General features: G+C 36.6%; 1 protein-coding gene across 1 annotated transcript in view; it reads right to left on the reverse strand.

The window, feature by feature from the left end:
* Window positions 1-422: 422 nt before the first annotated feature.
* The window catches only part of CDC42SE2 (CDC42 small effector 2), an 81,656-nt gene continuing 62,900 nt past the window's right edge, over window positions 423-19,178 (reverse strand). Inside the window, exons 6-8 of the mRNA XM_063422444.1 lie at window positions 7,225-7,326; window positions 2,780-2,897; window positions 423-2,341 (exon numbers count right to left, since the gene is read on the reverse strand). Of these exons, the coding sequence (XP_063278514.1) occupies window positions 2,799-2,897; window positions 7,225-7,326 (201 nt within the window). The 3' untranslated portion in view covers window positions 423-2,341; window positions 2,780-2,798. The remainder of the gene's footprint in view (window positions 2,342-2,779; window positions 2,898-7,224; window positions 7,327-19,178) is intronic.

Raw genomic sequence — 19,178 nt, forward strand, 5'->3', positions numbered from 1 at the left:
ATTAACTGACCCAAATAAGAGTAGGCAATATTATGCCTTGCAGGTACTTTTAATGCAGGAGAGCATATTATGGCAACAAGTCTTTTTCTGATCACCACAGTAATCTGCAGCACAATCAGGAAAGTAACACATATATGAGTTGCAGTCAAAAGCAAAGATTTCCAAAGTATTTTTAAGACACTCCCCCCTCCTTGAAGAAGCCCCTGGCATACATGTTAAATCACTGTAACAATAATACTGATAAAATCATGGTTTAATCCATTCAGCAACAAAAGGGTCAAGTGACATGAAAAAATTCAAGCCTGCAAATTATTTATTGACACTAATAGGTTACTCTTTTCACCACAAATCTGTCTGTAAGATGCAAGTGTTTTTCTAAGGCAAATACAATTTATGGAAAGGAGAAAGGGTAGGCCACAAACTGAAAGAAAACATTTATTGAATCAAAGTCAATACTTTCCTTTTAATATCTACAAGCCAACACTGAACTGACTTTATTCAAGAATGAACACAATGTACAAAAAAAGTATGTCTGTTATAAAAATACGTCAATTTTTTTCCTGGCTATTGAGCTGAAAACATTTTGGCAAGTGCAAGATAGGTTTGGCAAGCAAATTTAGACTGCAATTACCAATAACAAAGATCAAATAATTTTGTAATAGTTTCGTAGTATATTTAAGAATCATTGTTAAAATGGCATTGGGAATGCTAACCCCTAAAAAAAATATATGTGTCAGTGCACCGCCATGTGTTTATGCATCCAGACAATTGAACGTCTCATCAGGACTCAGTATCTTTATCACTGAATACTAACCAACCTAATTTGAACTATTCAACCAGATAAGCGACATCTACCACTGAAATACAACCTAGGGAAGGCAAACTACCTCCATGGCTGTGTACTTTATGAGTTGTTTACAGAGAGAGAAGATTAGGTGGGTTCATACATATTTAAACCAACCAGACAGCTGTTGCAATGTGAAATCAGGGAAAGAATAGAAATAGAATAAAGAATCATTTATGACAACAGTCTACATGCATATTTGCATATAAAAATGGATTTGATTAGGCTCAGTTATGCCTTATTTGTTTGGATGGTTTGGGGCCTTTTCCCCACATAAAAATTTAATGTAACCAGGCCTCAAATAATTGACTTCTCTAAAACCACCAGCAAGAAAAAAGGGACCATTTATAGAGATAATCTGAAAACAGTGCAATATTGAAATGCAGTTTCACAACATGTGAAAGAAACATGCTTTGGAACCTGAGCAAAAGGCATTTTACTGACTTAGCAAAAAGTCACCCTGTATGTTGTTTTCATTGGCACTTGTTCTGCCAGATTAGTATGTTGCTCTTAGCAACTTCTATGGCCCCTAAATATTTAGTACAGAGAAAATGCCAACTACTTAGAAAGGTCTACTGAACTTTTCAGCCAATACTGCAGGCAGTCTGACATGCTGCTACTGGAAATGACTGTACAGGTGTAAATTAAGAAAAACTGCAGAAAGAAAAAGAAGCAGCCAAACATGTTGCTCTTCTGTTTAAATAGACTAAGGCGATTCCACAACACTTAGATACCGTACTACACTGGTTTCAGTCTCAAGGTCAGCTCTTTCAAAATAAATATACCGAACATTTACAACAAATGCTTCATGAATGCAAGCTCTCTCTTTATTATTTCAAGACCAATTGGATAAAAAATAAAATGAAGACACACCTCTGAAGCAGCTAAGTTACAAGTCCTTTTTCAGAAACAGGCATGACTTGGTGCCACAGCAAAATTTTTCACATCTGCAGTAAGCAATTTTTTTTTTCTTTTAGCACCAAGCAGGCCACCATAAAAAGCAACCTCACAAAGCATGCGGTCATCTACTCTGTTGATTTTGTACGAAATAATTATTTGTGCTTGCAGGTCTCAGACCTTTCAAAAATTAGGTGAACATTAGGCGATTGAAGACATTAGTGGAAACTCATTCATTTCTAAACTACTTGAGAAAAGATTAAAAGATTAAAAAGCAACAGAATGTTGTGCATTAGTATTTCTGAGGAATGAGGAAAGCTAAGGTCGGTGCTTTAATTTGCCTTAAAACAACTAAAAGGGAACAACCAATCCTAAACTCTATGGCCATGATACTGACAGAGGCCAATGCGTGCATGCCACTGAAAGGCACAGTTGGACCAATCCGATAAATGGCATCATCAGAGCAGAACAGCAACTTTTCACTGGACTAATCGCAAAGGGTGAACAATGAGCCATCACTTCTCTTTTCATGAGCACAGAAAGCAGTCACCAAGGCAAAAGGGAGGACACAGGAAAGAAGATACAGGAACTCACATAAACCTAAAAGACAGAAAACATGCATTAAACCAAGTCTTGAGCATTCTGAGTGACCATTTTCCAACCGTAATACTGTTGTACATTGACTTAACACCATACATCTTAGGAACCACTGCAAAAATGGTACCATAATCACATCACAAAATTTTTATGAGATTTGTTTTACAACTTCACCTGTGAAGACTGGCCTACAATATCCCTTTGATACATGCTTAAGGTCAGACTGATACAGTCAGAACAATCTGCTGTCCATTCTGTGAAAAATTACATTCTTACAAGATACCTAAATTTTTACTCAGAAATGGCTTTTATAAGTGGTCATCATAAACACACAGGGTTTTATAGGGCAATTATATTGCCCTATAAAATTCAATTATGAAGCAGTGTGTTTGTTTTCTATACTGCTCTAACAGTGCCTAAAATGTAGAACAAAATACTTACAGGAAAGTTATCCCCAAGGTTATCCTGCCTTTGTATCTACCAGCTGCATTTGAACATTTGCAGATATGCCACCTCCATAGCCGCCCTTGGATTGCATCTGATTTTGAATTGAGCTGACCTGGGGATAGAAGGGAAAAGAGGGGTAGAGGAAATAAGAAAGACAGTGAAATGTAGCATCTTCTTGCTTTTGATTTTATTTTTTTCTCTAGATTTAGCTTCCAAGTTCTCTTTTATTACCAGCAAAGCTACATTACTTTTGCATAAGGACACGTACATCCAAGGCTTGCTGAAATTTTAACTTCAGCACATAGCTCAGCAGAAGAGATGAAAGAAGTGGTGCTGAGGCAAGTTTTTCATCTCTCCCAAAGAATACTGCCTGATTCATGTTTCACTGACCCACTTTATTAATCAAAAAAAAAAAAAAAAAATCTCTTACTGGCATTGACTCTACTTGACAAATTAAAATTTGTCTTGTTATATGGAAAACGTTCTCCAGCAAGTGTGATGAACCATAAGTTCATCATTAAGTTAACATCATTATGTTAAAAGTTTAATAGCCAACTTGCAAATACCTGTATGGCTAATTCAGATCATTACATCATTAGGGCTAAACTAGGATTTTCTAAATCAAAAAGGACCTTTTGGTTTGTGGAACATTTTTAATTTATCTACTTACATGATATGCAGTGCTTCCCTTAATTGATCCTGTTCCTTTAAATGGAGGGCATTTATTTTTTAAACCACAGTCAATCTGAACTTCCCTGAACATCATTGATTTGAAGGTATTTTTAGCCTGATGCATATAAATACATAGGGGCACACCCTTCGTGCCTCCTGTTTCATGCTCCATGTTTCAAGACATGCACATCCTGCTATGATTTTCACTGCCTCTATCAACAAACAGAAAAGGAACCCATAGTTCTCATGTTTGTGTGGAATGAGTCAAAAAAATCATGAACAAGTGCCTGCAGGAAGACAACTTGAATCTTAAAGGTTTGCCCCCTTTTTCTCTGCATCCCAGAGCACACATAACAACTACACAAAGAGTGGAAAATAACATTTGTTCAAGGCTATGCCTGCAGGACATCACTTGCAATTATTTCATCTATTCTCCTCCTTTACAGAGATCTAAAAACATCACTGCAAAGCTGTATTTAAACAGCACAGGAGATTGCATGATATTCCCTGTCTACAAAGAAAAAGGAAATAATTTCTTTTTTTTCCACAGCAAGCAAAACACATGCATATGTACAGAATGCATCAGCAAACTCATTCTTCCATGCAGTTTTTCAAACCTAGGCGACAAAAAAGGCTGTCTTTTCGATTTTTATCTTCAACAATACAGCATATTGGAAGGCTATGCAAAAGATTGTGTTTTTATGTATTTAAGCAGTGCAATGTAAAACCATTTTATACTTCGGCCTTTTGCTACAGTAAGTGATACAGCTGCAGCAAAGCAATATTACCATCTTATTTTTCTTCAGGGAAAAGCGTTTAGAGCCAATTTTCTAGTGCATCTGACATCAAAGACCACAAACTCAGTAAAAGAGTGTTCTGAGTGCACACTCAGTGCATGGGGACATATTTAAGAACATTTTACCAAACTGCTCATCTTTACCTAGCATCTTCTGCTGCCTGTGGAAAAAAACCCCAAAGTTTGAATTTAGGTTTTTTCCTCAGAAAATAATTAATCTGTATGTAAATGTATTCACAAGAGTGAATATAGGATGCTGTTAGTTTTATCTAAATGAACTCTGACTCCAGAAAAAAAATTACAAAAATCTCCAGGCCACATCCCCTTTCAGCCTCACAACTTGCTTAAGAGACTTGAAAATTTCTGGAGAGCAGCAAATAGCACAAATTGCAAGGCTAAAGTGTAAGCTTTTATGAGTATTTCAAAAAGTTAAGACTCATTTCTCCAGTTCATGAGTCACATGAGCTACTGCATAAGGAAGTATCAGTCTTAAATGCACACCGTTGTTCTTAAAACAGAGAATGCAACAAATGAAACTAGTCTGCATTAACAGTTCAGTAGCTATTTTGTATATAAAAACTTTTGCAGGAGACATACAATGTTTAAATTGCTGAGCAAAAAAGGTTGAACATTCGAAGGCTTATGAGGTGACATTCTTTCTGAAGCACCCTCCTTTTGAGGCTGTTTGAGCAACAAGAACAAGCACTGTGATATACAAATTTTGAGGTTTTTTGTTTGCCAAAGATGCCATAGCCTTTTTTGTGTTGATATGTAACAGGAAGGCTCTCCTCTCTTATGTCTAATTTAGATGAGACTTAAGGATTTTAAAACTTTTGGAAAGGGAAGAGATTGTACCCGTTAAGGATCATGCACATTGTTGTGCTGCTTATGTATCTCATTAGATTTCCTTCTTTGCTTTTCTTTCCCTCCCTTTCAGAATTAGGAAACAGCACAGACAGACCTTGAGAAACAAAACAATGGAAAAGTACATGAAATACACGAAATCAAAGACTGAACTGAAGAATATAAGGCAGCAGAAGAGATTTCACCATGGACTGTGAAAGCAAAATAGGCAAAAAGGGATGGGAATGAACAAGGAACAGTGCACAGAGGGCTCCTGCTGTTTAAGTACACCTCTGACAAAGGGGCAAGGCATTCTACAGAGAAGGCAAACAAAAACCCAAAATATTTCAGAAATACTCTGAATAGTCAGAAAACTATTCAGTTAGAATCGTAAAAATGTATAACAAAGAATAATGCTGATGAAAAAAGGCACAGGGCAGAAAGAAAGTGAATAAAGAACCAAGTTTAAGTGGGAGAACAGGAATTAAATTGCAGGTATTCACCTAAGCTATCTAGAAAAAGAAGGCACAAAGAAGTTCCTGAAAGAATATAATGTCCATATTATAAAGGCAATTCTGCAGCAGAAGAACATGTCAAGGTTAACACTGTAATCTTGGAATTTACATTGCAAAGAATGAATGTGGAGACCACCACAGAAGAGGCAAAAAATATGCAGTGTGAGAAAGCAGAGATTTGAGCTCCCGAAGAAGGAGTGTGGGAATGATTATTTTTTACATACACATACTTTCTATCTAGGATCAGAAAAATCTCTCTGGTCACTGACACAGCATATTATCCAAATGAAAAAAAAAAAGGGGGAGAGAGAAAGAGCTACTTACAAGCATTCAAAATGAAAAAAGTTTACGTAGAGAGACAGTAACAATTACATACTATCTGGAGATAAACTGGGTAATATGCAAGACAAACAGGCAGAAAGTGAAAAAAATAAAAAATAAAGCTTAATTAAAATTATCAGTTTATTATTTCAATTTACACTGGCTTTAAATATTAATGTAATACTTACGCATTAAATAAGGAATTGGCTTCAACTAAATTTTATCAAATGGAATCTGTGTTTGGCCATTTAACTTTCTTACAGAGCTCATACTAAAAATCATTTCCCGTCTACTATATTGTTTCTGGGAAAATATAGTGCATTTTTTAATACTGAATTTTCTAGCTTTGCCCTTCCTCATTACATGCTGAATTACAAAAATTTTTGTCTGATCTCAATAAGACCAATTTACACTAGTTGAAACAACTTCCCTCCCTTGTCTACATTAAAACTGTCTTTTTTTGCTCTGCTTTCTATTCTGATACCTCTGACAGAGATTTTTTCTCTCTATGTCAACAATTTTTGTCATCTCCAAATACGTTTTCCTTTAAAGATTATTAATTAAGTCAATATTTTTCATCTGCATACAACCATTTTCTGTATTTTATATTATTGACCTCAGAAACAGATTGACATTTCACAGAAATCTGAAGCTGTACAAGATACATCTATTTCCATAAGCTCATTTTCATTACCTATCTTAGCTTCTGTTTTTTCACTTTCAGAGAGCTAAAAATATTTAATGTGCCTGTCTTCTACAGGAAGCCACAAAATCTTACCTGTGACACTGCTTGCTCTGGAATTAATTCACACTGCAAACAGGGCTACAGAATATAGAAACACTCAGCAAGAACACCCAAACATAAATTTGTGTGCACCATAAACTGAAGTAAGTTAGAGTTCTACATGAACTATATTTAAAACAGCTTGAGGCATTTAAGGTAAGAAACCTGGTCAACTCTAAGACACTTGGATTTTTCTATATATACCCGAGTATATTTTCAAGCATACATCTATCTTGGTTCATACATATAATCAGAGTGAATCTTTGCTTTAGAAAGTATTCTACATAATTTACGCATTATCAATAAATACAGGAATTTAAAAAATCATATTCAGTATTCTTGAATTCAAGTTTTTAGGACTTGGAATTAAAATGCTATGGGGTCATACTTCAGTTTCATACTGATTTTTTCTTACAGTTGAAAGACTCATGGCTTCAGCTACAACATAAAAATACAGTGTTCCTGTATTCTGTCTAACATGAAATGATGTTCATCCACTCATGCTTACTGAATTCATTCCACTGAATAGGTCTCCAGATCCTACATGAGCTGTGTGAACGAAGTTTGTTGGCTCCCCAATCATGCTTCGATCAATCCGCCGTCGTCTTTTCTGAAAGGAAGGTAAAGAAACCATCTGAGATTCACTGAAAAGGCAAAACCAGTATGTGTCATAAATGTAGAAGTTAACCATCTATAGGAAGGATATTGCATACACTCTAAGATATTTCAACAGAGTCAAAAAACAGAGACCAAATTCTGCGTTTAACCAAAACAGTAATATTATTATCCTTTTTGGAGGATGTGTACCAGACAAGCACAGATACCACTCCTAATGTTTAGGCCAACAAAATATTTGTAAATAACCTCACTAAATTCCACATTTATTAACCAATATTTGCAATGTTTCATACAGTAACTTCTGCCTATATTTGTATTCAAATCATCAGATCAAATCTGAGTCATTCAAAACAAGAATTAGGGATCAAAGTGTGTTAAGAACAGTCTGTGAAGCCACTAACTTATGGAATTTCTTAGCTGCATGCCCTGATGTCACTATTTGTAATATACTTCATGGCAATGTCCAGAACAGTGCCTCGAGTTTCATCAGGGTTAGTCACGGACGTATCTTTACTGAACTCTGAACCCACATACTCAAGATAACTTCCAGTCTGTATGATTCTCAGCTGTGAGCTGAAGGGGTGCAGTGCAGTAGAGTAAGGCAAAATGCCAGCTCAGGGACTCCTCTGATTCCTACATTGTGTGACAGAAGGCAACAATTGCTTAACCTCTACTTCCCAGTTTTCAGAGTCACAGCTTCGTTTTTTAGTAATCTAATAACATGCAAATAAAAAAAGATTAGAGGCAGTAAAGAATTTCCCTAATTAAAGCTGTTTTGGTTGCCTGCCTCCAACTAAGCATTGCATCTAAAGGAGAAAAATAAGAAAACTCTATCCTCATTTCTTAGGCCAGAGCCAGGAGCCTATACAGAGCAATTCATGCAGTGTGTAGTCACCACATGCCCATACTCTGAAAAAAGCCTGCATTTGGAAAGAAAAAAAACAAGAAGAAGAAAAAAAAAAAAGCCATGAAAAGCAGTTCCAGTATCTCAGTTTAAGGTATATTGTACTAAGTAGAATTTAACAGCTAAAAAATTACTTGAGCTCAAGTGAAACCTTCCCGTTACCCTAAAGTTCATTCAATCTTGTTTTTAATTACTCTATTTCTAATTGGCTATGAGACTTTAAGACCACACAGACTCAAGGCACAAAGGTGCATGCCTGGGCTAGCTACTATTTCAATGGCTACAGATGAAATCTTTATGAATCAGAGCCCACAGCTATGAGAATACGTCATAGGGTTTAGCCAGCAAGTACAGAACACATTTAATCCTGTCCTCCACCTTTTCCCTTTTACAAAAACCAGATTTCAGTAGGTTTCAGTATGTTCTTGCATGCTATGAATAGCTGGGATGAGGAACATATAAAATTCTGAAAAAACAGCTTAATACAATGATCTGATTTACGCTATAACTACTAGTGAATTCTCTAATTCCAAAGAATTTTCAAAAGCAATCGATCAAATAAAGTATTCCAGATGTAAAAGAAGTTGTATTTACTCATCCCATACTGCAATATGCTGTGATGTTGACACAGAATGATGATCTAGGCAGATGTATGAAAATACACTGAAAAATATGAAAAATAATTCAAACACTTAAAATTGTGTCATGTCTAGAGTAGTTGCCCCTCTCCCTCTTTTAAAGAAATAGCAGCCAAATTTATGTATCTAAATAATACATTCGTAACTTCTTCATTTCAGTAGAGTTTTGATGCAGAGAAGATGTAGACACACCCAAACATTTTAGATTTTTCTTATCATGTTTATGAGTTTTTATGACAATTTAACTTCTTTTTTGTGCAAAGTAACTTATTTTACTCCTTAACTTGTTGCTAAGATCACTGGCATGCAAGTAACAAAGTGCTGGACCTTGTGAATGACTGTAAATGATTCTCCACTAATTGTCAGCTAGTCAACCAGTAACCACTAGTTAAACTGCACTGCCACCAAACCACTTCTCTTATGTTAAGTGAGTTCCTTATCAGAGGCCATCAGCCTGTTACCCCCTGACATGTGCCCACTGATGTGAGCTCCATGAAGCTATGGAACAGTATTTAAATGCAGTGCTAAACTAAAACAGTTCACTGTGAAAGCAAATAAATTTATTTACTTTTTTTTTTTTCTGCAGGAGTACCCAGCTTGCATTTCCATTGCTGTTTTAGCTTGGATCCTGAAAATGCTTCTGAAGCAGTTTCATCAGTTCTCACTTATTATGATTCAATTTTAACTTCAGACTAACCTTGGAGTGCACAAATTAGATGTTTTTTTGGATGTAGCTGAACTGGAAAACTAACTGATGTCCTCCCATTGCTAACAGATACTGAGGCCAATGAACCAGGTGAGTCAGGCTGGAGCAGATCACAAGACATCTACTGCACATCGTGACTCCCCAGCAGCAACTATTCTGCTGTCCTATACAGCTGAACCTACTAGAACGTGCTGTTCCTGTAGACATGGTCTCAGCCAGAACCAAAATGACCAATTAGAATGTGTAAAGGGACATGGGGGGCACTGTAAAAAATCCACCTCTTTATGAGGAATGTAATACAAGAGAAAGCAGTAGAGGAACATGTCTGGAAAGGTTACAAAGCTTTTACAGAAGACATCATAAATATTAGCTTTTCCAGGATTTTGTTTTGAAGTTGTATTTTCTGAGGTCATGTATCTGTAAGAATACATGCATAACAATGTTTTATACAGTAAGAATTAACACAAGATTGGTTTTTCTCAGTAAATTGATTTTGAAAGAAGCTGAGAAGCAGTACATTCACCTCCTCCTTCGGAAGAAATTAAACGTAGTTATTGTCATTTCCCTCTACCATCTGTGGCTTTCCATGCTCTCTCCTTGTGCAGCTCACAAGCCTTTTTATGTGACTGACTCGTTGTGGTGAAGAACTGATTTTGTGTTCTTGGCACTGAAAGTACTGTGCTTGGGAAGTGGCCCCTGTCTTCTCCAGGGCCACAGAAGCTGTGGCTGATCAGCTGAGTTAATCACCATGACTTTCGGGGGGGAAGACATAAAATATACTTTGTGTTAGAAGGAAATAAAAAATGCTGACAGGGCTCAGCAATATTTAATCCCACTAGGCTTCACCCATACCTCAAACTGCTTGATATCATACAATAAATAATTACACTTAGAATACATTTACACACCACTAATCTAGTAATAAGTAGTAATGAAATGTGACTAAAGGTCATCTATAAAACAAATTAATGTTTATGACACTAGTGCAAAAAACTTCAACATATACACACAACCCTGAGTATTTGTATCATCTAAAACTTTGTTTTCAAGATGTTTCTGACACGACAAGTAAATGCCCCAACCACGTCAGCCTAACATGACTCCTGTGTCTTCTGTTTGAGTTCCTTGTGGTTTTTTTCCTAGCAGGAGGGAAATAGAAGTAGGTTCATATTATGATTACCTAACTTGACTGTTATCTTTGTTGGCAGTTTAGGTCAAGTTACTAAAACATTCCGTATCAATGGACAAAAAAAGTTTAAAATCTATTTAAGTATTTTTCCCTTTTGCCTTGTGCCAAAGCACTTCACCTTTTACTAGGAGGCCAAGGGGTGACAAAGAGATGCACAACAACGATGAGATGAGAGGAAAAGACCTGTAAAAGGATCCTAGAAGTGCAATATGAAGTACCATAATTTAATGGTAATAATTTTCCTCAGTTTGTTCCCTTGACAAAAACTGAAGAATACGTAATGGGCAATCCTTACATCATGAAAAGAAGAACTGATCTTGCAACTGAAGCAGAAGCAGGCTTGTGTGTTAAATGTCTTGAGAGGAATGGAAGTAGTCTGAAGACCCACCTAAGAAGCCTTGCTTTGAATGTGCACTAGATGCAGTGAAATTGGATCACATTTCAGTTACCATAGAAATGAACTAAAAATTGATCTTTTCTATTCTTAACCTGCGAGTGACGCTTTGCACCCACATGGTAGCATTTCCTTTCAAATACCAGATGAGAAATAAGATGGCCTCCAATAGTTGCATCACACAAAATATTTTAACCCTGCAAGTTTCTTGAAACTTCAAACAATTTTAAACTTTTGACTAAAAAGGCAAACTAATCATTCCATGTAGTTAACCTACCCTTCAGCAAAGCTATAAACATTTCATTGAAATGCTGTTTTTCATAGTTCCAAAGACTACTTGTTGCAAGAACTTCAAAACTGTAATTTATTTCTTTAAACACACAATTGCCACTGATGGGTCCAGAAATACAAAAACTTTCCTTTTTACTCCCCTGTATTTTTGGCTTTCAGAGAAGAAGTGATCTTTTTTCACTATCTACAGATTTTTTTCCAGAGGGCAGGCTGCACTTCTTTAGCTCAAGCCCTTTCATAAGTGACGGCAGCAATTCTGAATTAGGCAAGCTCTCTGCCTGTATGAAAAACACAAGTTTTGGAATATTTTCTCCTTTCCGCAGTACCCCTCTCTGCTCCTCCCGAGAGGTCCTCCCCCCCCGCCCCAAAAAAAAAAAAAAAAGTTTAAGAGATGCAGAGCAACATCAAGGCCCCAAACATATAAAAAAAATATTAACTGATATCACTTAGATCTTGGGAGGCTGACAATTATTTTTCTGCTAGAAGTTCAAGTTGCAAGTGAGGTCTACCTTTGTATGAAGTCTCATACAAAGATATTTCAAAGTCAAGTGCCAGCCTATGTTTGCTAGGTATGAAAAGCAAAAGAATCCATTAAGCTCCAGAAGAGCATACTGTGCCAATTTCTACACCAGATATTTTGAGACGGCTGCTAAAAAAATATAAGAAATCCAAGTATAAGTGAAATGTGACACACAGCATTTGCACAGGACCCTACAACAGAAAAGTCTGCATGGATTTTACCTGCAGCAGGCTGCCCTCAGATGAAAGTGGTACTGCAGGTGCAGATGAGGAATGTGCACTAAAGCATAAAGAAATGCATGGTGGAAACTGAAGAAATTCAGAGGGGATGATATATTATTGCAATGTTGTGAATTCAAAATCTCTGAAAACAATGCTTCGTTATTAAAATTCACACATATGGCAGGTTTCTCCTATTGCTTATTCATTTACTTTATCCCACTTTACAATACAAGAAAAAGTGACAACTCTCTTTTTCCACACAGAAATGTTCTTTATCCACTGTATGATGTCCTGGCTTTTTATATCTTAGGATCTCAGTAAAGTAAACCGTAAGAAACTAGGCAACAGAATACCTACTGTCCTCAACATCTACATGAACAACAATTCAGTGGCAGGGACAGGCTGCATCTTTGCACCTCACATTCAGAATAACAAAATTTGGGATATAAGTCACAAGTAGTAAATCCTTGTTCTAATCGTTCTTCTCTAAAACTAAGACAGACACAGTTATGTTTCTATTAAGGAGAACTTTTTCTTTATTAATACTTGCTAATATCATCAAGTTATCACAAGGGAAGGATAACTTTCCTATTGCCAACTTTTTAGCATTTACCCAGATGTTATGAGGGTAATCTTTAGTTACTGCTTCATATGTACAGTTTTGTCTTATTTCATATGCAGTAAAAATACACTGCACATACCATATTTACGCATTATTTAAGTTATATTAATATATCATGCATCTAAAGGTATGTTTTCTGTCATTCCACATTTACCTGTTTCCCAAAAGTGTAAGGCACAGTACAATAAATTAGAAAGGAAATAACATGCTGATCTATCTAGTCCGATTTTGTATGATTTATTTCCAACCATATCCATTTTTTTTCTCAAGATTGTCTTGTCTTTTGTTTTAACTATCTGTAGAAGAGGAATTTTTGTTCAATTTGTCACAATTTCTGCTTATTCTTCATGGCACAATAACTTTTCATGACGTATTATTTTGGCATGATACATAATGAGGGAAAAAAAAAAAAAGCTGTACCATGCTTTGGCATCTCAATGGATACAGAGTAAAAATATCAGCTTCCAAGTTAAATTTCCCAGTCTTGTATCAATTTCTTTAATTTCAGACTATTAAAATCATAAAATTAAAAGAAGTGCAGATTGTGTAGATCAAGCTATTAATAACACTCCACATCTGAGTGGGTTATGGCAGGAACATCAGTGGGCCCCATTCACCTGCTAGGCTTGCCTTCATGGAGTCAGCAATGCCTACTGTTGGCTGCCAAGCTCAGCAACCTTGCCAAGCCAAAAAAATAGTTTTCCCCTTTCCTTAAATTAATACTGTCATAAAACAGGCTTATCTCTCTTGGCAAATGCTAACTAAAGAACATTTAATTCCTCTCCAAAGCCTTATTCAAGATTTAATAAATTCACTTGCTAACGCCCTACACAGAAACTCTCCCTGGTGAGCAGAGAACAAAATGATCCATCTACACGGTATAAAGAGTTGCTTTGCAAAATGGGTTTCTGTGGTCAGAGAACAAACATTTTATTGCCTCCAAAAAGTTTTCTTTTTTAAAAGCAAAAAGATGACTATGCATTCATAAACACTAGAAAGTTGCACAGCTTCAAACACTTGTCTCCACAGCACGAGGGTTAATTCTGACTGTCAGTCATTACAATGGCATCAAATACACCAAGAAACAATTAATTCTCTGATACTTTTTCACAAGCTTGACTTTTAAGTAACAGTATGGTATTTAGAACATAATGAAACATAATAACTTTTAATCACAACATCTAACTCTTTTAACACTAGATCTAGTGCTAATACATCTTTCCATACTAAACCATTCCAAATCCCAAACTCTCCTAAAGCAAAATAAATCCCAGTAGAGCCAACACAACTGCTATTCTTACGATAGGGCAAATGTAAAGGAGGAACATGCTCCTGGTTTTCCTCTGTATCTACCTGCTGTATTTGTTTTCACTGTATTCTGTTTGCACACAATATGGGTGCACTGTCGAGACACTGATAATATGGATTTTTTAAAAAAGTTAAATAGGAACTATCAGAGGGTCTCACAACTTTTGTGTTTGATGTTTCAGAAATAACCCTCAAACAACAAGCCATTTTGGAGAACTTCTGTTACCGCTTACTCTAGTGCTGATTTCAGGATTACCCAATGCAAAAAAGCAAACTCTTAACCAACAAATTTACTTTGGGTTCTTTTTACCAATCAAGATAGGCGTTTCCTACCTCCTCCCTGAGGAGGAAGTGACATTTCAACAATAGCACTGTTGAAACAGAGCCATTTGCTAGCTTTGTATTCAAAATCTCACCTGAAACTTCAAAAGCAGTGCAGGCCAAAGATAAAAAAAAAATTCCAAGACAGAAATCTAAGAGAAGATTTTTTGATTTAATCAAAATCAAGATAGTGAACTGTTTCAGGATGGAAGATTTGGATGATTAGAGGAGAAACTGAAATCCTTCACTTTGTATTCGTTCTTTGACCTTTCATACTTTTTGTATCTGTTCTGAAAAGATACCCGCAGCAAGATTCACACTGCTGTGGCACCCATCTGACCCTCCAGATGATTACACACAGGAAGGGCTAGGTACTCGCTCAGAATAGGAAGCATCAGATCACCCTGCAGAGGTAGTTTCTGTCCTCCCACACACATGCTGTTCTACTTCCAAAATAGTCTTGTGCACAGAACGTCTGAATGTGTCTCAAGACAAGCTGTGGTCTGAGTAATGTTTCTGTGTTCTCAATACTGACCCATCAAAATTGCCTACAAAGGCTGTAGTGTCTCACATCAAACTCTACATAAGGGGGATGTAGGGGCAAGGGTATCCTATTTGTTTTTGTGCATGGTGTGCTTAAGATACATTTCTCCATACTTTCCACTCTAATTAGGAACCTATAGATTCACGTTAAAAACAATGAAAAACATGTATGTTAAAAACAACTAAATCACTCAGTAGCAGACTAACACTGTGAAACCAACGGCTGGATATATAGGATCCTCATAAAGTCAGTGTGATATTTTTCAAGAAGAAAGGTTGCAAAATCCCTATACATTTCCTCGAATATTGTGGTATTCTCATTTTTTCAGCTGTTTTAAATCTGTGCAGTTACATTGCAGAATCCATCATTTGTACAATCTCCAAGTACTATACAAAAGTTGATGAAAGAGACACTATACAAAGTAATATTAAAATTCTAGTCAGCACTAGCATATGTTTAACATTTCAGTGTTTAATTCAGTTTTTGAACCATAAAGTGACAATGACCATTCGAAGTGTAGGAGCCCACATACTCTCTGAATAAGCAAGAGTAGACCCATGAGTTTCAAATGCCTCACGTCAAAACATCTCCCACACAGAAGAAACAAAGAGATGCACAACTAAGGTAATGTGCAAGATAAACTGAAATGCTAGACACTGCCTCCAAACCACTGAATTTCAGTGACAGATTTGTTCTAAAGCAGTAACATCAGGTATCTAAGACCAGCATAATGATGTTCTGACCAATGCTGTGATCTCCATCAACTACAAGGTACCAAAGCTGGACACTCACTAAACTGCATTTTTCCCAAGTCTACTACTTGGGCAGTTTTTATCAGGTTGTTTAAAGACTCCCAACAGATTAAGGGTCTTGCAAACTATGGCTTCATCAGAACAGAAGCAGGAAAAAACTGGCACAGGCTTTCATGCCAGCTCTTAAGCAACAGAGGTAAGTAGCAGGTTTCCAGAACACTCAGCTTTCATTAAGTTTTGAACAATTCATGATGCCTCATGATTTCTCTAGCTGAAGGAGTTAGCAAATTGAGACTAAGGACTGAAAAGAGCTAAGTTTTTTAATAATGTGACCTGTTACAACTAGCATCTAATAAGCTGATTATCAAGTATATACTGGATTTAGCTTTTACAGCAAAATCCCTTGGCATGTGCTGACTGAATCGAGCAGAAAAAAAATGATGAAATCTGATTGTCTGAGCTCCTCAGCAAAACAACTATCAGTTCCATTCATGTATAGAAAAAAGCAAAATTGAGGGGAAAATAAAAGAATCTAAAATGTCAGCAGAGGTGACATCACCAAATTTTCTAGATTGATTTTAAGTTTCAACCTTTGATCAATTTAATCTATTTCATAACTTTATACCTCAAACTGGATTGTATATTATCACAAACAGCTCATTTTTTTCAGCAAATTCACCACCTTCTATCTTCTGAAGTATAAGCTTTTTGATTTGTTTACACAATATTCCATGATATTATGATGATGTGAGTCATCATATGACAAAACTGGCAATTGTAGCCTATGTTTTCTAAATAAACAAGAAAAAATTGCCAGATGAGGTCAAATGACTCTGGAAGACAATACGTCTTTCAAGAAATTTGTTTAGCTCACACATGAAAGGGAACTTGTTCCATTCCAGATGCTTAAACCACCTTTAAGTTACATAGTAAATCTGAATCTATTCCTTGGCATTAGCTAGAAAGCACTGTCCTTTTCAAAATACACATTAGTAAAATTTTAAGATTACATTTGCAACTTATAACTTGGCTGTCATTTTGTCCACTAACTTACTTATCCTTCTAGTAATTTTATTTTTATTACTATTGTCTCTTTAACATTATTTTTTAAAAAGGTATTAAAAAACACCAGTAATCTAAAAGAATCACACTAGTTTTCTACTACAGTAACTATACTGCTTTAATGTCTTTAGACTGTGAAGTCTGTAGATAACCAGGTAGTCAATTAAAGGACAGTAGAGCATGATAAAAGCAACAAATCATACTAAGAGAATAGTCTGGATAGGAAGAGACCTTAAAGACCATCCTCTGCCCCACAAAGTTCCAACTTCTTCTCAAGACCTTCCAACCACACCAAAAGTCCAAGTGCTCCAAGCGCCTGCTAAGGATGTGGCAGCAATAACTCCCCTGTGCAACTTGTTTCAGTGCCTCACTATCCTCACAGTAAATAATTTCTTCTTAATATCCAACCTAATTCTACCTTCTTTCAGTTAAAAGCCATTCCCCCTTGTCCTACCACAACCTGCCCTTGCAAAAAGTCCCTTTCCAGCCTTTGTAGACACGCTTGTCTGTGACACCAGATTTAGTTTCTCAGCAAAAATCAGAACATTAACATATTAAGTCTATCCTTGCAGCTGCCCAGCTGAGTAACATCCAACAGTTTAGCTATTGCTAGGATCAAGTGCTTGTTACCAGCCTGTACAGATGAAAATAAAGTTAATCACTGAAACTTCAGGGTCAATCCAGATCTAGGACACAGATAAGGGACCAAAAGTGCTGTATAGAACATAGGCAGAGATACTGAAATAGTGTGTTTGTTCACCCATAAGAAAAGAGACATCTCCTTGTGGCCCTAATGGTCTTCCACTACCTATACAGGAGGGAACAGAAGACAGACAGCCTTGAAGGTGCACAGTGGCAGGTTGAGAAGCCACAGCCCACAGTTAAAATACAGAAAACGCTGATTAAACATGTAAATACAATAAACACTTATGTAGCTGGTCAAACACTGGACCCAGTGAATTTGAATGTCCATCCTTTGAGATCCCCAGAACACAACTGATCCTGATCCTGCAAAAGTCAAGTCTACCTGGTTCTGTTTTGAGCAGCTGCACTGCACCAGATGGCATCCAGAGATGTCTTGTCATCTAGACTACTTTACAAGCCTCTAGCTTCAGATGGTGATGAAGAGCAGGCTGCAACTGACTTTCCTGTATATTCTCCCCAGTAACCAAAAATGCTAATAACATAAAACAGAGGTTAAACAAATGATACAAGGACTCACCACAGTACAAACTTTCTGGAAACTTCTAACAGCTTCTTACAAAAATCAAGTCTCAACGTTTTGCTAAGAACATGCCACGACCTGTAACATGTTGAGCTTTCTTTCCTTTCATTTACTGACCTTCCCCAACAGGACACAGGAAATACTTCAAGGATCATCTGGCATGATGAGAGCTGTAGTTTTCTAGAGGACATTGGCAGGATTACAACATGTAGCCCCTCCTGCTCAGCCAAATGAATGTCTCTTTTGCCCCAGATACAACACAAACAAAAGCTTTGGATGCGCTTAAGAACACTCAGTATCGAAACAGTTTTCTTTAAAAAATATCTTCCATGCTGTAATACGGCTTCCTAGAGCTAGCTGACTAAGAGAAAGAGGTTTGCTATGTCCTGTGTGTGCAGGGGTCTGAACACACTTGCATCTTGATGGAGGCACACATGTTGCATAAGGTACATTATATGCAAGCCTTCTGTATTCCTTTGTACACTCTGCATAATCTTCTACATTGGAATAATATGCACATACCAAATTCCAGTGCAGAACAGCAAAAGAACAAAAAACTACCTGAAATATCACCTCCAAACATGTAATAGCCCCTGTCAGACACACGATGCTCACACTCACCATACAAAACCAATCCCTTAATAAGCCTAACACTTTCTCTGGACCAGTTAAAGCATCCATTGCACTGAAGGTAATACCCCTAAAGGTACTGCTGTATGTTCTCACAAGCCTGCACATTGTGATTCACCTTTAACTATGACAATAAATCAGCATCCATGTGGTATTTTCAGAAAATCTCTTCATGCAACTCATTGTAATTCCCTTACTGGGAGGCAATGGATTTCTGTGAGTTATGGCACTGTTTATTTTTTAGCAGTAGGATTAACGAGTGGAAGATCTAGTACTTTTGCTGCAGGCAAAAACAAAGCCACAACATTTAATAGTAATATCCTCAGGAATCAACAAACACACACACAGTGAATTAATGAGTTTTTCCACACCTCTGTGAGTATCATCTTAGAAACTTGGTATTACTTTGCCCAGACAGCAGCAGCTTCTTGTTGATATATATCTATGCAACAAAATGCCTAAATATTTTCCTGGTTCTCTAATGATAAACTGTACCACTTCTCAGTAAAGTTTTATC

This window comes from Prinia subflava, chromosome Z (genome assembly GCF_021018805.1).
Source record: "Prinia subflava isolate CZ2003 ecotype Zambia chromosome Z, Cam_Psub_1.2, whole genome shotgun sequence".
Taxonomy (NCBI): Eukaryota; Metazoa; Chordata; class Aves; order Passeriformes; family Cisticolidae; genus Prinia; species Prinia subflava.